We start from the raw sequence: 26,595 nt of genomic DNA on the forward strand, positions 1-26,595 counted from the left end.
GAAAGAGGCAATCAGGTACCTGAGCATCAGAGAGAGCTGTTATTACTTTAGAATCCCAGCTATGCTGAGTGGTATATTTTTCAAGTAGGGATAATTTTGTTTAATTAATTGATAGCATCAGTGCTTGTTATTGACCATAACACTCCTTGCTGAAACTCCTTGGTAGCTTCCTCTATCTTTCTGTTTGTCCTTTCCTATGTTAGGGAGTCTCATATTGCTCAAGGTCTTAAGGCACAACATATTTGGGTAGTGTTAACTCTCATATTTTAAATGGGTAGTGTTAACTCTCATATTTTAAATATGACGTTCTTTTTTTTTTTTTTTTCTTTTTCTGAGACTGGGTTTAAATGACTTGCCCAGGGTCACACAGCTAGGAAGCGTTAAGTGTCTGAGACCAGATTTGAACTTGGGTCCTCCTGAATTCAGGACTGGTGCTCTATCCACTGTGCCACCTAACTGCCCCCAAATATGACGTTCTTGACAAACAGCCTTTTTGGTCCTTTCTTTCCTCAGGTGGTTCTAAATCAAAGATTGATCCCCTAACCCATAGGAATATCCCATCCTGACCAGACACATTTGAGCCAATTCCATCAATGTCACCAGTTTTATTGGACTCCAGCAAGACAATACAGCACATATTTCATGCAGACTATGAGTGTGTCTTCACAGGCCCTCAGAAGGAAGCTCTTTTGCTGGCAGCTCTTTAGGCGGCAGCTCAGGGACTGAGAGGTTGAGTGGCCCCTCATTATGTTCTGTCCTGGGTACTTCTGGGATCTCAGCCACAGCAGGCGGCTCCTGGCCTATGGGACCTTGATCCTTATCTGAATCCCCAGTGGCGGTGGGTTGAGCTGAGTTGGTGGGTTGGGCTGGGCTGCTGGATTGGGCTGGGCTGCTGGGTTGGGCTGGCGTCCTAGAAAGGAGAGAGAAGTGATCACTATGGGGTCACAGAGGAACAGCCATGACCAGGAACCAAGCACATACTGTCTGATGGGTTGTGGTCTAATGGGAGACACCCCAGGGAAACCCAGGAAAGTGGCCCCTAACTGGAGATCCAATTAGAGAGCTTTTAAGATCAGCATGTTCTCAGGGCTAAAATTGGGATTGGGGCCAAGATTTAGCTGTTTAATGCACTTGCCAATTGATTATAACTTGCCCGTGGCCCACAAGAACAGATTCCCAATGACATGGTGATGATACTGTACCGAGACTCAGCATTCTATGTAGGGTACATCTGGTCTTACCTCTTGGCTTAGGTTACTCCCTCCTGCTTTTCCTTTAAGCTAACTTGGCATATCCCCTTCATGCTGGATCACAAAACTCCAAGCAAGCCTAATACTACTGCTGTTTCCTCATTTTGTCCCACTTTCCAAGGCCACCAGGAACATGTTTTCTGAAGTGGTCTTCTCCCATCTTCTGATGCTTTATTCCTTTCCCTTGCAAAGTGGTGCGCATGGCAAGATCCAACCCTTTCATTTTACTGTTGGGAAAACTGAGCCCCAAAGCAGACAAATGGTTTTTCCAAAGTCACCTGATCTTCACAATAACCCTCAGGGAGTAAATAGAAGAGGTCTAATCATCCCTATATAACAGATAAGGGAACAGAGATTCAGAGTTGGGAATTGACTTTTATGTCATCTGATCTACATAATAATCTCTGGAAGGTGGGTATAGCAGAGGAATTCCCCCAAAGAAGGGAAAGAAATGCCCAAGTTCACACAGCGACTTCTGTACATTTGATGGCTTTGATTCTGGATGAGGTGAGGACTCTGAAATGATGGCGGACATGAGGAATTCCTTACCCCTGCTTTCCCTGACTCCATTGCCCCATTTCTGCGGTCTTTTAGCTACTTCTCCTCTTACCCTCATGTGTATTCCCCATTATAGAAGTCACAGTGCCCAAAGATGGTGTCACATGTCACTAAAGTGGAACCTTATCCATTTTCCCCTGTGAATGCAGAATTTCATAATGGTTTAGCACAGGCTGGGTTGAGATCTGCTTTGGCATGTGATTAAAAAGCACACATTCAACACAGGGATATAAAGACTTGAAGCTGGAACCGATCTGAGGCTAAACTATAAAATTCTATCTAAATATGAGTCATTACTATTGTTATAATATAGGGCATCAAGTCAGGCTTCCTTATTTTACAGATAGGGAAATCAAGGCTCATAGTATAAATGAAATGGGAGTGGGAATTCTTAGCCCCTTAGCAGTGATCTATGGCTTGATCTTTTTTTTTCAAAGCACATTTTCCCCATATATTTTCTCATGTAAAATTTTTCTCTAAAGTTGGAAAGGGGCCTTAGAATATAAAATATTGGAATCAGAATGGACCACAAATACAAAATATCATAACTGGGAAGGATGTTAGAATCCATTTCTTATAGCTTTAAAGTTTCTCTTACAATGACTATGTGGTATGAGTAATGCAAGTATTATTCCCATTTCACAAATGAAGAAATTGAGGGCTGGGGATACTAAATGATCTGCTCAGGGTCTCTCAATAAATGGCAGAGCTAGGATTTAAACCTACCTATTCTGACTCCAGTGTCACATTGTATTACATTCAAACTACCTTTCAACAAACCGCAATTCATCCATCCATCCATCTATACATTCATTCATTCCTTGAACAATTAGCGTGTTTGACTCTTTATTCAGCATTAAAGGAGAAAAAATGGATGAATAAGATGGAATCCTTGACCACAAAGAACTCCCAGTTTCATAGGAGGTGTAAGATACAGATGTGAACAATGACAAAACAGAATGGGATGGAGGGTTCTAAGACAGAGAAAGAATAAGGCATATTCTTATATGAATACATAATGTAGAATATATATGAATATATTAAAATATATTTGAATATAGAATATTCAGAATATTTTATAGAACATAGTATATTAAAGTCATAATGTAATTTATGGTCCAGTATGGTCAAATGATCCAATCACCCCATTTTAGAGTGGAAAATAGAGTCACAAAAATAGGAAGTGCCAAATCTGAAGTCACATACTGAGTTAGTATTAGTGCTTAGATTAGACTCCTGGTCTCCCGCCTCTCAGTCCAGAGCTCATTTTATCTCATTTTTTGATCAACGAGCACTAATTATTAGATATTTCTTTTCTTTAGACTGGAATACAACAGGAATAAGTAAGAGTGCTTTTTAGTTGATAGGATTCTGCACAAAAAGATCATTGATAGAGAACTGAAATCTCAAACCAGAAGCATAATGCTAGGTGAAGAGATCATCGAGGATGGGATGCTCTGAACCAGGTGTCCAAGCTATCCAGTGAATTATTTTACTTATACTTTGGCACAGGGAAAACAACTTATTAGTTATTCCCTCCTCCCCATAAAATTGTAATTCAGTAAGGATGATCAAAGAGAATTTTTCTTTTAGCTTTTGGCAAAAAAATATACATGTAGTATAAAGCTGGAGGAAAGCATCCAGCATTTTGGATGGGTACTTTACAGAAGATTTTTCCAGAAAATGATGAGACAGATGACATGATCTGAATCATTGGAGAGAGCATTTCTCACTGAGAGACACTGTATCCAACTAAGAAAACTAAAGTACTAAGCTATAATGTAAATGAAGTATTTTCTATTTGAAATTTGATATTTTCAAGCATCATATGGAAATTTAAAATACTGAACTCTAAATTCTCATTTTCATATTGGAAAATCTTTCATTTCTTCAAACATGTCTGTGACTCTCTGGATTCTATACATTTTTGTATATTCAATTGTTGTGTTTTGGAGTAGGCTTCTTTATGAGCTTCCTCACTAGAGGTACCTTCAGGAAGGTTGAACCATTAGCCTCATGGCAGTTGTAAAGTATAGTCACTGTTGTTTGGTTATGATTTCAGTCATGTCTGAGTCTTTGTGATCCCATTTTGGGTTTTCTTGGCCAAGATACTAGAGTGATTTGCCATTTCCTTCTCCAGCTCATTGCACGCATGAGAAAACTGAGACAAAGAGGGTTAAGTTATGTGCCTAGGATCATACAGCTAGTAAGAGTCTGAGGCTGATTTGAACTCATCTTTCTGACTCCATACTCTATCTAATGTACCACCTAGTTGCCATAAATTTAGGACAGCCATAGAATCAGTCTCAGAACTGGAAGGGAACTTGAAAATCATATAACCCAATTCATACTTGAGTAGAAATCCCGTCACAATTTCCATGATAATTGTTCCCTTTCTCTTGAAGATTTCCATTAATGAGGAGGCAATCAATTCTATTTCTGTTTGCTCTAAATGTTAGGAAGGCTTTCCTTATATTGACCCTATAACTGCCTCCTTGTAAATACAGTTGAGACATCCAGAAAAACAGAGATCTCCTTAACAGCCTCAACCTTTCTCTTGATCCCCAGTTTCTTATGCTTTTTGACATCTCAAACTACATTCATGAGGGCATCTTAAATTCAACACGTCCAAAACTGAACTTGTTATTTTTTTCCTACAAGCCCTCTTCCATCTTCCTTATTGTTGAGGGTACCACCATCCTCCCTGTCATGCAGACTCACAATCTAGGTGTCATCTTTGAGTCTTTCTCACTCTTCCATAACCAACCATTTGTTTAGTCCCAGCATTTCTATCTTTATAACATCTCTCTTATATTCTCCCTTCTTTTTTCTGACACTGCAACTCCCCACTTCCCAGCAACCCATGTAGACTCTCATCACCTCACACTGAATACTGGTTGATCTCCCTGCCACAAGTCGCCCTACTCCAGACCACCCTTCACTCAGCTGTCAAAGTCATCTTTTTAAATTTTTAGCAAGTCTGATTATATCACATCTTTATTCAGTAAACTTCAGTGGCTTCTTATTACCCCTAGGATCAAATATAAATTTTGTTGTTTGCCTTTTAAAGCCTTTATAATATCCTCTTGTTCCCCTTCTTTCTAGGTTTCTTATAATTTACAACCTCCATTATTCTATGATCCATGATATTGACCTTCTTGTTCAAAAAAATCAACCCATCTTTCAATTCTGACCATTTATTCTGTCATCCCTCCCTTCCTTCCTTCCTTCCTTCCTTCCTTCCTTCCTCCCTCCCTTCCTCCCTTCCTTCCTCCCTCCCTCCCTCTCTTCCTTCCTTCCTTCCTTCCTTCCTTCCTTCCTTCCTTCCTTCCTTCCTTCCTTCCTTCCTTCCTTCCTTCCTTCCTTCCTTCCTTCCTTCCTTCCTTCCTTCCTTCCTTCCTTTTTCTTTATTTCTTCCTTCTTTCCTTCCTTTTAAAAATCTTCCTCCCTTTTAAAATCTCATTTTGGGAATTCCAACTCCCATTTTTGTCTTCTTTTTTTGCTGAGGCAATTGGGGTTAAATGACTTGCCTAGGGTCACACTGTCTTATAATTTTCAACAAACAGAATGTGAGTCCATGGGAGTTTCTTCATCCAGTTGTTTTTCTTCTTATTGGAATTACTTTGTCTCTTCAAAATTTAATTCTTAGATATCCAATTCCTCTACATTCTGAAAGATAATTTTTTTGAAGTTCTTTTTTTGGAAAGAACATAAGCAGATAGATACTCAAGATCTCAATCACTACTCTCATACCATGCCTCTGTATCAGACTTGTAATGTTCCCCAAACTCAAAAAAGAAAGGAGAAAGGAAGGAAGGAAGGAAGGAAGGAAGGAAGGAAGGAAGGAAGGAAGGAAGGAAGGAAGGAAGGAAGGAAGGAAGGAAGGAAGGAGGAAGAGATGACAGAATAAAATGGTCAGAGTTGAGAGATGAATTGACTTTTTTTGAGGAAGATCAGTGTCACTGCTTCTCCTCTGCTTGTCAACCTATAACTTTTATGTTTTTTCCATCCAGAAGCATGGGGAAAAAAAAACAAAAAAACAAAAAAAAACGGCTTTCCCTTATTGCTTTACTCCTCAGTCTTTTGCATTCTGGCTTCTGACTTCATTACTAAACTGAAACTATTTTCCTATCAAATATCATGACCTTTTCTCAGTTTTAATCCTTAATTTACGTGTTGCCTTTCACCCTATTAATCACACTCTTCTCCTGTGTACTCTCTCCTCTCTTCATTTTCTTCCTACTTGATACTTGGCTTATTTCTTTTGATGGTTCATTCATACTATGACTACAACTATGGTTGTTCCCCAAGGTTCTATTCTGGGTTCTCTTCTCTCTCTAAATTCTCTTGATAACCTCATCAGCTCCTATGGGTTTAATTATCATCCTTATTGAGAAGGCTCACATTAATTTCAATTTATTTTGGTGGCTCTCTATTGCACCCCTATGTGTTCTCACCCCCACCCCATTCTTTCCTGTCCCTGCCTCTTTACCTTTTAAAGCTCTTTACAATCCAGGTTCATTTGGATAAAGGTTTTTATATTTCCTATTACAAACTGTTAGCTCTCTCTCCCAATCTTTCTTCTATATCTCTCATTTTTTCCCATTTTTTTCCTCTATCGCTCTCATTTTTAAAAAATCATTCTTGGATTTAGAAGGGATATTAAGAATTGCCTAGTCCAACTGGATCACTTTACAGAGGATGAAGGTAAAGCCTAGAAAGGGAAAATGACCTATCTAAAGTTGGTAGCAAGCCAGTGACTGAGATGGTACTAGAATGCAGTTCAATGCTTTGTTTCTAAACCTGGTGGTCTTTGTTTGTATCTAAGGTTAGACCATTTATTATTTGTTGCTAATGCACTTGTCTCTCTATTCTGTTCCAGTAACGTCTATTACTACCATTCACTTGCCAATCCCAGCTCGTATGGTATATGATAGATCATTTTCTAAAATATTCCTGTGAGGCCCAGAGAATATTTTGTAGCACACAAAAAACCCCAAACAGTTCTCCCTTATTCTTGTTCAGTAACAGAATGTTCTATCAAATATACACACCTCAGGACTGCAAGTGTCTCTTAACATTAACATGTCTCTGCTGTTATGCTTGCCAACCACACTGTTGGCACTGACAAAGTTCTTTCAGGTGAAGCTCCAAAAGATTTCCCTAAAGATTAAACTATTATTACCATATCAATAAGAAGAAACCAAGCAATATCTAAGAAAGCAAAAAGTTGCTATATTTTGAGAAAGAGCTTAAAGGATCAAAGAAGCTTGATTTTTTCCAATTTTCATTGTCATTTTTTGATATTATAGACAATGTAGGAGCTTAAGGGGAGTTTAGAACACAGAACAAGGAATGTTAGAGCTGGAAAGAACCTAAGAATATATCAGAGGTGGAAGGGAATTTAGAATATAGAACAAAGAATGTTAGAATGCATAGATATGTTGCAACACAGAATGTTAAAGATGTGGGTTTAAAATACAGAACAAAAAATATTAGAACTAGTAGAAATCTTAGAACACAGAATGTGAGGATTGGAAAGGAACTTAGAAGACAGAACAAATAATGTTAGATCAAGTATCACTCTTAAGACACAGAATGTTAGAGCTGGATGGGATATTAGAGCATAGAATATTAGAGTAAAATGTCTTAGAGATAATTGAATTCAATCTCCCCATTTTACATGTAAAAATGTGGGAAAGGAATTAAGCTCCCCATTGTTAAAACAGCAGAGATGCATGAGGGAGGATGAGGTAGAAGGTTGATCTTAACTCCTTCATCTAGTAAATAACAGAACAAGGAATCCAACTCTCACAGCTGGGTGTTCTCCATTATCTGATTGCTATCTTTCCTCAGAAACAAAATTTAAAAAATCATTCTATGTCACTGCTTACAATTATGGACCATTGGTTGGGGTAAAAGCTGATGGCTCCTTGTCTCCTTCAACAAACTCTTTAGATGTCTCCTAAGCATTTTGTTCCTTACCCTTGTGCTTGTTCTTTTGCACATGACGTGATATCTCTTTTTGTTCTTGTCTTCTCTTCCTCATGCCCTCGAGGGCATGAACAGGTAAGGGGAAAACTGAATTTGGGGTCAGAGGGTCTGGATTGGAACCTCAACCTTGCAGCTGGGATAAATCACCTCAGTTTCTTTATTTGTAAAATGAGAGCCTAAAAGATTTCTAATCTAAATGATCTAGACTTTTGTGTTTTCACAGCAGTCATTGGAGCAGACATTGACTCACTTCTTTGTGCTAACTCCTCCAGTGAAAAAGAGGATGACAATTAGTCCTTCTACTATGATCCACATGGATCCATTGTGAATTGTGCATGGAAAAACTTGAAATGTGATGGAAATGGAGGTAATTGAGTTAATCCATATGTAAAGTGCTTTGCAAATTTTGATGTGCTATATAAGTGCTAGTGATGGTGCCAGTGGTGATGATAACTTGTAATGATGGCAATCTTTGATGACAATATTTGTCTTTCTTAGTGCTCAGCAGAAACTCTTGAAAATATCAGTCACTTAAATAAATGCTTGTTGAATTGAAATTATTATTCCTCTTTTTTAACTTATTATTTTAACTTAATTCTTTGTGGAGGCATTCAGCCTGAAAAAAAAAAATCTCTTTTTTTTTTTTTTTTTTTTTTTTTTTTGCTGAGACAATTGGGATTAATTGACTTGCCTGGGTTCCCACAGCCAGGAAATGTTAAGTTCTGAATTCAGATTTGAACTCAGGTCCTCCTGACTTCAGGTAGTATCCACTACACTAACTAGCTACCCCCCTCCAAAAAATCATTTTTACAAAACTTTTTGGGGTTGAGCTTTAAAAAGAGAAGGGAAAGGAATAAAGCTTCATATAGAACCTACTATGTTTCAGACACTATTCTAAGCATGCTTTACAAATATTCCATCTGATCCTTATACAATATATAGTGAGGTAGGTGCTATTATCTCCACTTTAGAATTGACCTCTATCTGTCCATTGTACCATAAAAGAACATGATCTATTAATTTTCCACTCATGACATTTTCAGAGTTTGGGTCACATCATTAATGACTGTGGTACTCTTTAGAAGCAAGGAGTTGGAAGAGTGGCTCATGTCTGGTACATCGCTTAAACTTCAGGAATGAGCAGGAGGGAAGATAATTATATATCCAACAAAAAATACATTTGTCTAGAGTCATGTAAATCCAACCAAGAAAAGTTTAAACTAAATTTAAACTTTTTAAATAGATTGGACAACCTTGGAATCTTAAAGACTAGTGAGTATATAACAAAGAAAAAATAATAAAAGAGAGGATCAGTAATTCTTAGTAAACAAGAATCAAGAAGGTATCGGCAATTAAACTTATGGCCATCAATATCTAAAAACAAATGTACCAAGGATGGATATTAAAAATAAGATGAATTGAGATTATAATACAAGGACATACTTTTTATATCAAAGGTTTCTTTGAGACTTGGTGAGATATGACTAACAAATATCTTATTTTTAAAAATGACATTGGGGAGAGGACCATGGTGGAGAGCATTTTACATCAATAGAGATAGAAACTACTGTTATCAGAGTATACCATAAGACATCTGTGCAAAAGGAGGAATTTGAGCATCATGGGGAACATATCACAAACTAGGAATGGAAGCTTGATATAATTGTGATATTTGGGCAGCTAGCTGGTGCAATGAATGATATCAGGAAGACTTATCTTCTTGAGTTCAGATCTGGCTTGAGACACTTATTAGGTGTGTGACCTTGAGTGAGTCATTTAACTCTGCCTAAATTTTTTCATCTGTAAAATTAGCTGAAGGAATGACAAATCATTCTAATACCTTTTGTCAAGAAAATCCCATCTGCGGCACAAAGAGTCAAATACAATTGAAAAAAACGACAGTATATCACCACTTCAAATCTTTTTTTTTTTTTTTTTTTCTGTCTCTGGATGTCTCTGTCTCTGTCTCTTAGTGTATCTGCATCTGTCTCTCACTGTCATATACAGTTTGTGACTTGCTTTATTATTTTTAATGTGAAAGAAGAAACAAAGGGAACTGTTATTCTAGAACTAATGCTTGGGAATGAGATTCTAGAAACTAGCTGTTTTAGGAGAAGGAATAAGGATACCAAGAACAAGTGACTCCTAGTAGAAGTGCTAGACTAAGATAATGGAGGATGGTAAAAAAGCTTAATTAATTGGACTCTTTCCAACCCACCCCCACTGTGTTATCTTACACGGACAATTATCTTTGGACTAGAAAGATTGGGACAAAAATAATGAGCAGGAACTGGAAACTCAAAATAGGTGAGGAGGTGGTTAAAAGGTGGTTAAATAGCAGTCATTAATCCCATATGAGCTACATCTCAAGGTACAGGAAGAACAGTGAACTTAAAGTCTTAGAGAAAGGGAGAGGTACTATAGTACTGGAAAAGGATAACTGTTCCAAGTTTCAAAAAGGGAGAGAAACAGTCTACAAACTATAAGAAAATAAATTGGACTTTAATTCCTGGTTGGCTTCTAGAACACATGATTAAAAAGAGATGATTTGTGGATACTTAGAAAGGGAATCAGTAATTAAGGGCCAATATGGCCTCATTAGGAGTTCATAGTGCTATAAGAGACTCATTTCCAGTCTTGATGGGGTGGTCAGGCTGTTAGGTCACCAGAATGCTGTGTGTAATATAGTTATTAATCATTTGGATAAGGATAGAAGACACATTTACCAAATTTGTAAATGACAGGAGGAATAGTTAACATCTTAGATAAGATTCAAATCCAAAAGGATCTCAATGGATTGTGATGGTGGCTTGAATCTAATAGATGAAATTCATTAAGAACAAATGTAAAGATCTATACTAGAGTTAAAAAAATTAATTTCATAAATATGGATTGGGAAGGGATCATCTAAAAATATGATGTCTGAGAATGGGGTTTGGATTTCTGAACCACAGCTTGAGGTACAGGAATAGGGAATGATGACTAGAGTTGACTTCAAGCTCAATATCCATCAACATGGATATGTTAGCCAAAAAGGTTAATGCTATTTTAGTCTGCATTAATTAGACATAATGTCCAGAATAGAGGAGATAAGTTACATTATATGCTATCCTCATTAAATTGATTTGGGCTCAAAATTAGAGGCAGGACCACAGTGGAATGCCAAGGATGGAATCTAGAAGACCCAAATTACAGCCTTAGATATTTAGTGGCTTTGTGACCCTGGGAAAATTACTGAAACTCTGCCTTAGTTTCCTCATCTGTAAAATGGTAATAATAATAATAATAGCTACTACCTCCCTAGGGTTGTTAAGGGGGGAAAAAAAGTAATCTTGGCATACTTTAAATATAGAAAAGCTATTATTTTATAGGGGAGATTCTTGTCCAAATCTGGCTTAAACTAGGTGGCTTCTGAGCAATTCTTCCAATTCTGAGGTTCTGTACTCAGAAGACCTGGGTTCAAATCCCAACTCTGTTACTACCTGTGTCTATGACTTTGGGTGAACCATTTTTGAGCTAAGCCTTTTAGAACTTCAGTTCCTTCATCTATAAAATGGAGGTTAACATTTAGTTGTTATAAAGAGATTTGAAATATTTAAAGCATTATAGAAATGTAGATCTACCATTTAAAAACAACTTCCTTTTAACTCATAATTCAATAAGCTGAACATGTGCAAAGAAAGCTCTGTGCTGGGTATTTGATAGTCATAAGCTAAGCCATTTTACACTAACCATCATCCTGGCTTTTACCCTGAAAGCAGGGATGGGGAATGTTTGGCCCTTGACATGGCCCATGTCTAAAATTCCATTAGATAATGTCTTTAAAATATCTCAGAATATATATTTGTGAAGATCCTGTCATCTCTAAGTTATAATCCTTCTCTGGGGAGATCTCTTTTCTATAAAATCTTTCTCTAGGTGGGGTTGAAGCTTCTTCAAGAGAATCAGAGTCATCACACCCTAATTCCTCATTTAAATCCCCTTGCCCTTGGGCAAGATCTTGACCTTTCTTTTTTTCCTCACATTTTCTCCTCTGTTCATTTTTAAAACTTTTCCTTCTCCTACAACTTGCTCGATAGTTTAAGACTAATTTAACTACATTGTATATATAAAATACCTCTGTGGAAATTGAATGAGGCCCATTTTTTGTGTGAAATTCTTTCAATTGAAGTCCCATTAGCTTATATATATTATATAATATATATAAAATATCTCAGAAGCTGTGTTCTCAAGATCAATGGCCTTTAAAACTGGGATAACCTTTTCCATTATCAAATGACATGTAACCCTCTCCCAAAAAATCAGAGAGTTAATTTACTTCCAATTGAAAATAATTTCAATATCATCTCTATTCCCTGAATTTAGGTAAGAATTCAAATGCTTTGGCCCATAACTATTTTCTTTTACATTTAAAAGTCTATTTTTAAAGGGATAATTAATTATACTAGATTCCTAGAAATGTGGTATACATCAAAGCAGCATTTTCACAATCAGAGGTATGCTAAATTATGTATAACCAACTTCCTGCATATCATGAGTTATATTTGTTAATAGAACTTTCCACTTTTAAAATCATCTGCTGATTTTGTGTCTTTATTTAAGACACTCCTAGTCTCTGTATTTTTCTGACTCTTTTTATCTTGTTCTTTTTCTGTCTAGTGCTCTCTTTCCTATATCCTCACCTTCCTCCTAACACACACTTAAGGGAAGGTATGTGATACAGATTTATAGACTGTTAAAAGTTGAGAGGTACCTCAGATATAGCACCCAAATTAGAGTCGAGGAAAATGAGCTTTGGAGATGGGGACTTGGTCTGAGACCATAAAGTCAGTGGCCAGAACCAAGTCATAAGTGTTCTGATACCTAAAGTAGTTTTTTATGTCCTGTTTTGGTCTCTTCAATTGTCTCTGACAACTGGAATATGTATATGTAGTCATATAATGTATGGATATTTAAGCTATGTATATAGATACTTGTGACTTGTGTATATATACATTATGTATCCATATAATGTACATTTAAGATATGTCTGTAGATACTTGTAACTGCATACATGTACACAGTGCATATACACATGCACACATGTATATGTATACAGATATATACATGTATATATATACATATACAGACATACATGTACTAAAGTGAGAATTGCAGTCCAAATAAGTTGATTTGATATGTAGCTTTTCCCAGTGATTTTTACCATCTCATGGAATAAAAGCTGGCCATAAAAAACAAGTACTCTAGGATACATGTATATACATATACATACATACAAACATATATATTATACTTGACAAAGAAGTTTCCCCATAACTCCATTAGATAGGTTACTTGGATATTGTTTTTCCTGTTTTACAGATAAAGAAACTGAAGTTTGAAGGGGAAAGCAGCATGTTCTTTTCCCAAACTTCCATAATATTAGTGCCTTTCCTCTAATAGTATTTCCAGCGTAGCCTATATCTTGTTGTATATAATAAGCTTCTTGAGACGTTTTTGTTTTCCCTCTGTTTGTATCCCTAGTACTTGGCACAATGCCTAGCACACAATAGGTGCTTAATAAATGTTTGTTGACTTGTGAATGATCACATGACTAGTAAGCAACTGGATTGAGACTTAGATCCAAGTCTTCTGTCGTCCAAGTCCATTTTACTACACTAAGCTGACTCTTTATTAACACTTGATATTTTGGATATCCTAAAGGAAGTATGTAAGGAATCAGTCATACAGAAGGCAATGTGGTATAACAGAAAACTACCGGATGTAGAAATTCTAGGTTTAATTTATGATCATGGGCAAGTGATTTTTCCCTTTCTGAGTTTCAACTTTTGATCTGTAAAATTGGTATAATTCTCCATGTGCTACCTACCTCATAGACCTGTTGTAGAGAAAATGTTTAAGGTTTATACACCTTGGCATGCAGCATGATGATGAAAGCAGTCATTCCTTTACCAGTATTTGAAATTAAAAAAAAAAAATAAATCACACTACCTGGTCTGGTCAGTGGGCCTCAGGGTCCATCTTCATCTTTCCCAACATAGAGTTAATTCGTACAGCATATGTTTAGGATTTGGGTGTCAATCTACAAGAGGCAAACTGCATCATGATGAACCCGGGCAATATGGCACAGCACAGCTCATGCTGTGGGACAGGGCTCAAACAGAGAAGGTTGGAATCTCCTTCACTTACCCACTGCATCTCATCAACGAAACGAGATCAAGAAAATGGTATTTGTCTTTAGCATTTATTTATCATTGAAAAAAAAATGGTGTGTGTATTTTTTTTTTTTTTTGAGCAAGCAAAGACCACAAGCACGTCACAATCAATTGGCTATACATGGGTACTTTGTGTCATTTTCCTACTAACAGCAAGGACAGAAGGCTCAGCACAGTACATAGATAATCCATGAGAGGTGACAAAACCCAGGCCACAAAATAGTAATTAGATGCTTCCGATCTGGCGCAACAAGGCAAAAGTCCATGGGTCTGATGAAAAGAATGTAGCAAACAGAAAACTGCAGGTAAGCAAGAGCATGGATTTTTATTCAGCAAACTCTCAGGACAAACAAAAGAACAGCTTGAGCATGATATCGCAAAGGGAGGTAGCCAGGTACAAGGACAAAATCCCACATGGTAAAAAGCAGATGGCCAAAGCACCTCCATTTTCACATGGAGGAGATAGTACATTTTACATGGAACTCACATTTATTACAAATTAGCATGGAAGTTAAGCTGGAATGGAACCTGATCTGAGTCATACTGTAACATTTGGAGCATATGTGATTTCATTGGTGTGAACGTTCCCTTCAGTAAGACAGACTGCAACCACTCCACACTTTAGCTAACTCTTTCATGAGTAGCTGTGGCCAATGAAATTCATCATCTGGTGGTCAAACCTCTGGTGAGTTATATTTGGAAATGGGAGAAAGCAAGAGGGAACTGTTTTCCAAAGAAGTCTAAGTTTCAAAGGAAACTCTAAATGGCATGCAGTAAGTATTTAATGCTTGCTGAATGTTGAAGGAATGAATGAATGAGCTTTCTTGATGACACTCCTTAGTTATGTAGCTTTTTAGGGATGGATGCCTACCCCAAGTAACTGGTTGGCTGGCTCCCTTCTCCCTGATCAGTCACGGTACACAGCAAATACTTCTGAACTATCATCACCTAGACTTCCTAGATTGAATCACTTGGGGTTCTGTTCTGGAAGACTCAGGTCTGAATGCATATGAGATTATGTGCAATATCCTCTGCTAAATTCAATGACAAGAGGTCAAATTCTGTCCTTTGCACAGAGCTGCAGAAGCCATCTGTAGCTTCATGTCAAACTGAAGAGTTCATCTTCTATATAGAACACACCTACAATACATTTTAAACCATACCACTGTGCATAGTGACTTCCACAAATATAATCATGTTGTGCACTTGTGTAATAATAATGTTACTACTTATTAATTCCATTGATATAGTGCCATGTGCTCTCAGATAAATTGCTTAACCTTGCTGCGTCTCAATTTCTTCCTCGGTGAGATGGGATGACAGCTTGTAAATTATTTGTAAGCCTTATAATTTGTAAACCATTAGGGTGTTATGGCAACACTGGTAATATTATTTAAGGTTTGCAAAGCACTAACTTGCAAAGCAGTTTTCCTGTAAGGTGTGTTATTACCCATATTTTGCAGATGATGAAACTGCTCCTAAGAGGGAATGTGATTTGCATATTATTAGTAAATATTAGAGTTAGTATGTGAAGCCAGGTTTCCTCACTTCAGGGCTAGAGCTCTGGTTATTATATGATAGACACCATTGCAGATAATAGATATTAATTACCTGGCCCCAAAATCATTTGGTTGACTAAGTTTTCAAAATGGTTTTGTTACCAGGTACATAGAACTACCATGCTGTGGCAAAAAATGGGACCCATTGTTAAAATATCTTCTATGTTATCCATTAAAATATCTTCTATGTTATCCCTATATTGAAATATCAATTTGACATGTTCTAAAGCTTTAAAGGAATTCAAGATGACCTAAAAGTAATTTATATGATTGTTATATTATAGCTAAAATCCAAACTAGCTTGGGTCAACCTGTCTGATAAATGCTGAGTTTTGGAAAGAGTAATAGAAATTTGACTAATGTTAAGATCATCTGGTTCTCTCTTAACATTAATGTCTGGTTAACATTAAGTTTGGCCAGCTAACAGATGAGATTTGGACTTCATCCATAATGCATTTTGAAGTAAAGTTTCTTAAGTAGGAAGACCAGAATTTATGGTCTGATTTTGACAAACACTGTCTATTTACCTACCTCACAATCCTATATCCTGAGATAAAAGATGGATTTGTTGGTCCTTACAGGGCATTATTAAGTGTCACTAGGTATTTTAAGTTAATTTTTGAGGAGTTGAACAATCAGATTTATCATGACCCATAAACACACAAGTATAAACAGAGGCTTTGACTTTAAGGTTAAGAATCCCATAGAATTTTGTGAAGGTCTACTTCCTTGAAATAGGAAGGACCCAAGGATTTATTTGAAATGAGGAAATGAAACTTGAGGACTTTATTCTACTTCCATTAAGACATATCTAAATTTCCCTCATTTGCATAAGAGGGGAAAAAACAAAATAACCAACAGCAGATGCTTGCTGTCAAGCAGTATTAAGGTACTTTCCTTGGTCTGGGTACTTGAAGATTACTATGAGTGAGATCAGTGAGATGGGGGTCCATGCATGTTCAAATAGGTTATGTGCTCAAGTGGTTCCAAGGCCTTGTTTCCCTGGGTGATTTCCATGGTGTCGTCCTAAGTACTGAAGGTATTTTCACACCGACACCCTAACTAGTTCATACTCTAAAGCTAAGCTTGGGAATGATTCCCATTGTGACATCAAAAATGTGACCCTTAGGCCTGGGGCACAAGCCATACAGAAACATTATACAATACACCAAGCCCTTCACTGGGTCATTATTTAGGTCCCAAACTCTTGCTAACCACTTTTATCATACAACTCTCAATCTCCAGCTAAGTCCTAGAAACTTTCTGACAAAGTGATACTTCAGCAATATCCATCCTTCCCTGGGGAAGGGAGAAAAGTTTGGAAAGGAGGAATATTAAAAAAACAAAAAACAAAAAAAACCACCACAAATCTGATTACTATCCTTACATTATATTCTACCTTTTTCTAAGAGGTATGATGATCACTTTCTAAAGGCTCTAAAGCAATGACTTTTGGATTTCTCTTTTAGTTTCATTACTTTTTAAGTTGGTTTTGTCTGCAAAGTCTGAGGCACTGAGCCAAAATAATATCCTGAACTAGGGCAAACATCTGCTTCCATCTCTGTTCCCTAGTGAACTTATACTGACTTCCAGGATATTCTTAAGACATTCTTATATTGGCTCCTTATAATCAATCATTTAGCACATTGTATATTGACACAGAATTTCAAGGGTATTTACAGGAAGCAGACATAACTATCTTTCTAGCAGAGCCTTCTATAAAAACATAATGCATCTTGACATCTGTAACTAATTTAGTTTGATCTATATCAAGGCTGAGATCATTCATTATATTTTCACAATTACTGACACTTGTTGCAACACATGATAATCATCTGAATTTGAGAAATGAATATGTTTTCCATGAAAGATCTTGAAAATGAGCATGAGAAGGAGTTTCTGTGGATACTTTGAAGCAGCACCAGGAGATTTCTACAAGGGCCAAAAAGACCCCTGTGAAATCAGTAAATATTAAGGAATCATAGAAAGTCATACTCTTAAGGGCTTATAGAAATCATCTACTCTAGCTCCCTTATTTAACAGATAAGGCTCTGAAAGAATAAATGACATGTCCAACCTCAAGGTGGAACCAGACTCAAATCCAGGGCAGTGATCTGCCAATGGCACCCTGCCTCTGTGTTCTGTCTCGAACATTTTTTTCCCAACAGGGATGGAAAGTGATGGTTACTGACAGGCTTGCACAGGTAATTAGAGCCCTGTGCCCTTTCTGGTCCTATATGTTTATAGAGTGGATTGGAATGCTAGAAGCATGATGGAATCGGTGATCTTAGCAATGAGGCTTTCTAGCCAGCCATGAGAAAAGAAACCAATAACCCCTCCCCGCCTCATCCTCCCCCCAAAGCTTCTAACAGGTTTGCAACCAAAGCAGATTAGAAGCTCTAATTAATTTTGTGGCCTTTATTAAAAAAATAAAATAAATCAACTACAACAACCAAAAAAGAAAAAGAAAAAAAAAGGAAAAAAAAAAAACCCAAAGGAGAGAAGAGGGGGAAGGAAGGAAGGTGCAAGGAAATTTACTCTTTTGCCTCAGCCAGTTTATTGTTCATCTCTTTACTTTGCTCCTTGTCCTGTGGCCCAGCCCCACTGGCTCCGCTCGCTGTTGGGCCCTTTTTCTTGGTGCTCCGGCCAGATGTCAGCTGCTTCTCTTTGGCCTTTTTCAGCGGTTTATGGCTTGTCGGGGTCTTTTTTGGTTTGGGGGTTGGAGCGCTGGGCTTTTCCACCTAAATGGGTTAATGGACAAATCACATACACAGAGACATGGAAACACAGAAACATGGAAGAGAAAGGCAGGAAAATGGATTGAGAGGAAAGACATTAGACTTGTAATTTTCTTTCTACCTCTTGCCTTCCCATCCCCATTAATTATATCAAGTGTCTTGACTAATTTTTTAAGAAGAATCTGGAAAAACAGTAACAATATTTCACATTTACATAGCATTTCATAATTGATGATGTACTTTGTTTAAGAATAAGAGGGTGAAATAGGTAGTACAGATTTTTTGGCTCATGAGTAACTGGGACTGAATGGATCCATTGTCACCACCCATCAAAGTAGCAAGGACCATATTTTTCAATCCAAGAAGACAGAAGCACTAAATGAAATGTAGCCTGAGGATTCCTAGCTTAGTGAGTGCTGCCTTTGATATACTGTATTCTGCATTTTTCTTCCTTTATTGACTTACAACTATGGACCATATACTGATCTGATTTAGCTGAAGCCCTACTCTGATATTGCTATTTTCGGATAAGGTTGTGTCACATATAACAATCATCATCACTATCAGCAGCACTATTCCACTGCTATGATGCTTCAGGACAATCTTCTTTATTTCCTATATTATAATACCAAGATTCTTCTTTTTGTTGTAGCTTTTAGGTAGTCAAATTATGTTTTCTCTTCTTGATATATTCTCCAGATCTGTTGTTTTTCTTATGAGATATCTCACATTCTTTTCTATTTTTTCATTCTTTGTATTTTGCTTCATTATTTCTTGCTCTCATAATTTTGCTGGCTTTCCCTTGTCCAATTCTAGTTTTCATGGAGTCATTTTTTTTCTTAAGATTCTGAATTTCCTAGAAGTCAGTTGCCTTTCTTTACATAATCTTGTTTTTCTTAGATTGTTTTTTTTTTAAAGTTTTTCCTTAATCTCTTTAATTTTCAAAGTCTTTTTTGAGTTTTTCTATGAAGTTTTTTGGGGCAGGTGACCATTTGTGGTTACTTTTTAGGGTAGGAGGGTTTTTTTTTTTTACTTCAATATCCTCCTATGAAGATAAACCCCAGTCTTCCCTATTCCCATAGTAAGTTTGTATGATTGGGTTCTTCTTTGCCTGGTCACTTTGTAGCAGATTGTGGGTATAATCACCTCTATAATTGGAGTATGAGAGATGGTGCCTCAGGTCTTTTTTCAGGTCTTCCCTCTTGCCTGGAATCCCTCCTGTAAAGCAATCAGCAGTTTCTGCCCCACTGGCTCTGCATTCATCAGACCTGTGCTGGTTTCTTCTCACCCTGGGTTGTCTCTCAACAAAACAGCTGGGCCAAGTGTCCCTTATCAGCAGAGGGTCCTTCAATCTTCTCTACTTACCCCTCAGCCTCCACACTTTCTGGGAGATGAAAATTCCTTGGCTGGAGCAGAGTATCTCTCAGCCCAGCTAGCCCCAGGGCTCACTGTGGCTTGCTGTCTCAGTGGAACTAGTCTGGAGCTGTTTATATTTCCCATCAGTCAAACCTCACTCCTAGGGTCTTTCCTGGGATTTTCTTGGGATTGTCCCAGGAGAACCACTGTTCTGCTCCAACTCTTACTTATTTTTAACTGTTCTACATTCAACCTGAGCCTTGATTTTGTCTTCTTTATGGGGGAAATCTAGAGAGCTTGGAATTTTCTGACCTAATTCACCATCTTCCCGGAATTCTTTCCATAAAGCTAATTTCTAGAAGGTCTTATCAATTTAGGGCTTTCCTTCAACTACCCTGTGAGGTAAGTTAATACCTCCCCTCTTTTTCTTACCTCAAAACATTGTTTTTGAAAGTTAACTGTACATCTTGGCCTCTGGCCCCCCCGTTGCCCAGGGGCTTCTGCTCTCCCTCCAAAGTAGACTCCACAGAAGTCTATTAGTTTCTGTGTCTGGTGAACCCTAGGACGAACTTCAGGGGACACCTATAGTCATTTGGAGAAGTAGTGGCAGAGCCAAGGCAAGGTCTCCTGACTGAGAGAAGTGTTCTGTTCACTACAGACATTAGCTTCTTTAAGGTTCCCTATCTCTAGAGGAGGTCCTTCAGTATAACATACAATTCCACAATTGGACATTTTGGTTGTGAGGATCTGACAAAAACTGTGGACTGTAAACAAAAGGCATTTTTAAAATTGTGATTTGGAGTATATTTTGATAGCTTGAACTTCTTTCCTTGAGAATTGTCTTTTCATATCTTTTGGTCATTTATTGATTGGGGGAATGATTATTTTTATAAGTCTGAGTCAGTTCCATATATATGTACATATATATATATATATGTATATATATATATATACACATAGATAGATAGAATATGTATATATACATATATATATATATATCTTAGAAATTAGATCTTTATCAGAGAAATTTGATGCAAAAGATTTTTTCTTTCTGTTAACTGTTTTGCCTTCTAGTCTTAACTTGTATTAATTTGTATGAATGCTTAATTTGTATGAAAACTTTAATTTTCTGTGATAAAAACTATCCATTTTATCTTCTGTGATCTTCACTATTCTTTGATTGGTCACAAACTCTTCCTCTATCTATATATCCTAAAGCTAATTTCTTTTCTCATTTAATTTGTTTATGATGTAACCCATTATGTTTAAGTCATATATCCATTTGGGGTTTATTTTGTTATGCAGTATGAAAAGCTGGTTTATCCCTAGTTTCTGCAGGGCTACTTCCCAGTTTCCCAAGTAGTTTAGGTCTTTGGGTTTATCAAATTACCCTGTTTACCAAACTATTCTGTTTGCTTCTGTTAAGTTGTAAAACTTATCTATTTCTCTGGTTGACCTCTCTATTTTTTGATCAGTACAAAACTCTTTTGATGATGATTGCTTTGTAGCATATAGTTTGAAATCTACCATTGCTAGGCCTCCTTCCCCCTCCATTATATCTAGTCCATATTTTTGATCTTTGATTCTTCCATATGAATTGCCATTTTTTTTTTTTTTTTACTAGCTCTACAAAGTAATCTTTGGTAGTTTTATTGATATAGCCCTAAGAAAGTTAATTTAGGTAATACTGTCATTTCCAAAAATTATATTGGCTCAGTCTATTAATGAACAATGAACATTTCTCTAATTATTTAAGTCCTTTATTTCTGGAGTGCTTTGTAGTTGCATTCATATAGGTCCTGTTTGAAAGAGAATACTCCAGAGTATTGCTCTACAATGCTATGAATACTACATTCTGTCTTCTTATCCCTTACTCTACTCCATGGATTCTATGATCCAGTATCATTGGCCTCTTTGCTCTTCCTCAAACAAGACCCTCCATCTCCTGATTCCATGAGGGGAAAAAAAAAGCTCTACCCTCTTATTTGCTTATTCCTTATTCTGCCTCCTTCATGAGGGCATATGTTTTAGAGTTACAAATTTGAACACCCATCTTTATTTCCTTTATAATATTGCATTTCTAGGTCTTATCCAATCCTCCCTTTTTTCCCTATTGTGCCTCCTTTATTAATATTAATTCATAAGGAAAGTAGTATCAAAAGGAAGCTGATATGTAGTGAGGAGAGCATTGTATTTGGAGTCACAAGACTTGGTTCTATACTGTCTCTTCCTCATTTTCATCTCTCCTAAAAACAAATGACCTTGACCTTGATGTTAAGTTTTTGCTATCACCCTGGGTGCTATCCAACCCTGGGCACTCAGATGTGTTCTTACATTGGAGGTAGTGCTGGAAGACATCACTCTTTCCAATGTGAGATAGTATCCTAGTAAGCAATTTCCCCAAGACAAAACCCATTATAAAGCTCCCACAGGAGTGTTCCTTAGTAGTAATTATTCCTTTTCTCTTCTAGGAAAAATCCCCCACTACTCTTATCTCAGTCTTTTCCCTCAGATGCTTTTATCTTATTCTTCCACAACCCCCTCCTTCATTGAGAGATTAAAGGAATTCTTTTTCTTTTCATTTAGGGGATGGGTGTGGATATGTCAGCTTCTCACCTTATCTAGCCCTCAAAAGATATTGACTCACTTATAAAGGATTCTAGGATTTAGTTCAGAGAGTGTTAATTTAGCTCTCCTTTCCTTCTGTGTTTCTTTAAGTGTCCCTTAAGAGCTTTTTGTCCCTTGATAATATATGTTCTTTATATATTGCCCCTTGAGTTTTCTTTTTCTTTAACATCCATTAAACATGAGGAAATTGATTTTATTTCAAATGAAATAACTTTTCTTAATAATCATATTTATCTCTCGTGTTCCTCCCTGGTATGTTTATAAGATGCATATTCTGCTTGCCTTTATGGCGTAATTATTACTATATATTTTTCCTTCTGGGAATGTCTCATATATGTTTCAATGAAAGCCCACCATTTTTTTTTTCCTGTTGGATAATTGGGTTTAGCTTTATGGGATATATTATTGTAGAATGTGTGACTTTTGACTTTCTTTCCTTTTTAGAAATACTATTTCATTCTTTCCTTTTATTTCTCACAACCACAGAGCAATTCTAGTTATTTGAATTCACCTTCACATCTAAGGTATTTCCTCTGACTGCTTACAAAATATTTTGCTCATTTAGCCTTGGCGTTTTGAACAGGGAATAAAATTTTTCCTCTAATACCAACATAGAGATTTGCTCTAGTAGTACTCTGTCATTTCTATTAAATAGTTCTGCCCAAGTTTTTTATTTTTTTTCTTGCAATATGATGGATTTTGTAATTTGTCATTCTCCACACCCACCCTGGGAGAACTACGATCCTTACATTCTCTTTGTACCTATTGTCAGTTCCTTTGGCTTGTATAGAATTCTTGATTTTAATTTCTCTTCCTTCCTTCCTTCATCCCTCCCTCCCTTTTGTCCTTCCTTTCCTTTCCTTTCCTTTCATTTCATTTCTCTTCCTTCCTTTCCTTTCTTCCTTCCTTTCCTTTCTTCCTTTCCTTCCTTCCTTCCTTCCTTCCTTCCTTCCTTCCTTCCTTCCTTCCTTCCTTCCTTCCTTCCTTCCTTCCTTCCTTCCTTCCTTCCTTCCTTCCTTCCTTCCTTCCTTCCTTCCTTCCTTCCTTTTTTTGCAAGGCAATTGAGATTCAGTGACTTGTCCAGGATCACATAGCTAGAAAGTGTTAGGGTTTCTAAGGCTGGGTTTAGACTCAGGTTCTCCTATTTCAAATGTGTCAGAATCCCTAATTCTGTGGAGGTTCTCCACTATGTCTTCTAACTTTTGTACCTTGTTTGAAAAAAATGTTTTCCTTTGGGAGCTCTGATTTTTCACCTTATTTAATTCCTAGGGCCTCTTTTTTTAAAGTTTTAGTAGTATTTTGAACCATTCTAGAATTTCTTGTCATTTTGTGACCTCTGGAGAATTCATATAATTCTTTTTTCCTTGAGGATTTTTGATTAATTTTCCTTTGCAATGTAATGGTTTTTCTCCGCTTATGTTCTGGCCTCTCTTTGAATTCTGTCTCATTTCCTTTGTCTTTATGAATTATTCTGTTGGTTTATCTGCTTGTGAGTTAAGTTTGTATTCAGGTTTCCTCCTTTGCAATTGTGGTCTTTCAGCCTTTCTTTTTATATTACTACTTGCTTCTTTCTGTTCTCTCTCTTCACTCTTTGGCCTTTATCTTTTCTATTTATTCATAGGTTGTATGTTCTTAGGCTCCCTAGTACTGGGATGTGTGAATTTTAGAAGACAAAAGGCATGTGTGTCTGCCCTTATCTCATAGAATATTGTGGGAATAATTCAGTCCAAGTCACTGATGTGGGATGCCTGGGCAGGGATCTTTGCAAATAACCCCTGAAGTACATGCCTACAAGACAGAACAAGTATACACATAGGTGGGCATTTGGAATAGGGATATTGAATGAAACCTTAAGTATTTCAGTTTCCAGTGTTATTTTATGAGGTCTTTTTTTTTTACCTTATGTAATATATTTTCTTACCTGGTAGATTCAGCTCTATTAATATACAGATACACTGTATATTCCTTTTTTGAGGACTTCAGGTTTATGGGAAACAACTACTCCACCATTTTGCAATATGAATTCTTTTAAAGGGATTCTTGTATGGCATATTCTCCAGCCTTCTCGTCTTCATTCTGGTTGTCTTCTGGCTGGGTTCAGTTTATTACTGTCCCTACCAAGATGTGTCATTTTGCAATATGAAAAGAATAAGGATACCTAGAGCATTATGTTATTAACAGTAAGATATGGAATGCAATGTAAGAATGCAAATGTAAATTCAAGACCTATGAAGAAATAGAAAGGTTAAGACTAGAAATCCCATTACTATGAAAATTTCTGTATAAAGAAATAATTTCCTTTAAGTAATATTCAAGACATCTCTAGAATAGTCACAAAAATTCAAAATTTCCTTGTGGATCTTTGTAACAGAACTTAACAGATATGTTGTTCAGTTTTGATGGAATGAAATCAGTAGTTTTGGAGGGAAATTCTGGATCTAGTGTTCATATAATCAGGGAGCCAGAAGAGTAAAATTATGGGAAAGAGAATGCTACAACTGTGGCCAAGAGCTCCAATGAGAGTGTCTCCTTTTCTTCTGTCAGGCCAGAAAGTTTTATGTTGGATCTATGCTGCTTTATTGGGTCCTATACTGGGACTGTAATGACTAAGGGAAAGAGCCAGAATGGCAGGTGAGCCCTGATTGTAGCAACGCACTATCAGCTCTTGGGAGTCTGATGAGCTGGGAACCAATCCTGGTGTATCTAAATCTGTATTTCTTTGAGGACAGAGAAAATTGTGCCTTGAGCTCTGCTGCTAGCTGCCTAGGTTCTTAACCATTCAAGGTAAAGGAAAGGGCTAGGAAGGGATTACTTTGTGTCACAGACATTTCTTAGCTGTGTATCCCAGGCAGTCCTTCACTTTCTCCTGACCACCCTGTCCTCCTCATTCATTTAATGGACACTGGTGTAACAACACTTGCACTTTTCACAGGACAGGGTTGTTTAGAAAGCACTGTGCAAATCTTAGAAGTGCTACATCAGGATGAGCTATACAATTATTGTTACTGTTACAGCTGCATCTTTGGCAACATCTGTTGGGGCTTTCCTTTAGGGTAGGCCTGGGTTCTTGTGCCCTGAGAGTATAGGAAAATGTCGGTGTGTTCCCCCATGTTGGCTTTGCTATGCAGCTCACCTTGGATGATTCCTTGAAAGGTTCACTATAAAGGCTGCGGATTCTTCTGCGATCAATGACTTTATTCTCTGCTGGTGTGGGCTTGTTTGGCTCACCCTTGAACTGGGAACTATAGCTGGTTTCGTGAACCATCTTGTCCTCTGGGGGCTTATACTGGGACTTGGCTCGGATAGGTTTCACGGGCTTAATATCCGTCCACGCTCTGAATTCATTTCTGCAATTCAAAAAGATTGCATGTAGATCAAAGCTTACTATTTTCACTTTTTTTTTTCTTGTGGTTTTTTTCCTTTTGTTCTAATTTTTCTTTCACAATATGATTAATATGAAAATATATTTGTATATGTATAACCTATATCAGATTGCTTGCTGTCTTAGGGAGGAGAGTGGTATGGGAGGGAGGAAGACAAACATTTTGGAACTTAAAATCTTAAAAAAAAAAAAAAAAAAAGTAAATGTTGAGAACTATCTTTACATGTAATTGGAAAAAGAAAATACTATTGAAAAATTTTTTTAAAGCAAGCGAGAGAGAAAATACAGACAGACCGACAGACAGACATAAGGAAGAAAAATGGGGGAGGGATCGAGGGAAAGAGATTGACTCAGGGCTGGCTTAGCTTACTATTTAAAGGCTGTCAGGGGTGTGGATGATTCTTTAGTCAATTAAAGTGATTATGATGTCATGAGAGACAGAGAACAGAGCTTGGTGAAAGAAAGGACCTAAGTTTGAACTTTGTCTCAGACACTGGGTAGCTGTGTGATGTTGGCAAATTACTTTTTTTCTCTCTAAACCTGTTTCCTCATCAATAAAATGAGGATAAAATAGCACCCACCTCATAGAGTTGTTTTAAGGATCAAATAAGATGGTAGATGTTAAGTGCTTTGTAAACATTAGAACTGTATATAAATACTAGCTATTATTATCCAATGGATAACCCCATATAATTCCACAAAGTTTGAATGAAGAAATTATTCATATATCCTGAAAGGGTTACCTTAAAGGACCCTATTCTACTTCCTTTTGAAAGCTCAGAATGGGCCACTCGCCACTTTGTACCCTATACAATCAATATACAGAAAGGTCACTTGAAGTATAACACCTTAATTTCAGACCTTTGTTGTTATTGTTGAATCATTTGTCCAACTCTTTACGACCTCATCTGAAGT

General features: G+C 37.0%; 1 protein-coding gene across 2 annotated transcripts in view; it reads right to left on the reverse strand.

The window, feature by feature from the left end:
• Positions 1-585: 585 nt before the first annotated feature.
• Positions 586-26,595, reverse strand: part of MAP6 (microtubule associated protein 6) — a 79,343-nt gene continuing 53,333 nt past the window's right edge. The window contains exons 2-4 of one of the 2 annotated variants that reach the window (XM_074304100.1): positions 25,432-25,645; positions 18,115-18,317; positions 586-910 (exon numbers count right to left, since the gene is read on the reverse strand). In XM_074304100.1, the coding sequence (XP_074160201.1) occupies positions 664-910; positions 18,115-18,317; positions 25,432-25,645 (664 nt within the window). In that variant the 3' untranslated portion in view covers positions 586-663. Of the gene's footprint in view, positions 911-17,979; positions 18,318-25,431; positions 25,646-26,595 lie in introns of those variants that run through there. The other variant, XM_074304101.1, reaches the window with a different exon arrangement.

This window comes from Sminthopsis crassicaudata, chromosome 3, assembly GCF_048593235.1.
Source record: "Sminthopsis crassicaudata isolate SCR6 chromosome 3, ASM4859323v1, whole genome shotgun sequence".
Classification (NCBI taxonomy): domain Eukaryota; kingdom Metazoa; phylum Chordata; class Mammalia; order Dasyuromorphia; family Dasyuridae; genus Sminthopsis; species Sminthopsis crassicaudata.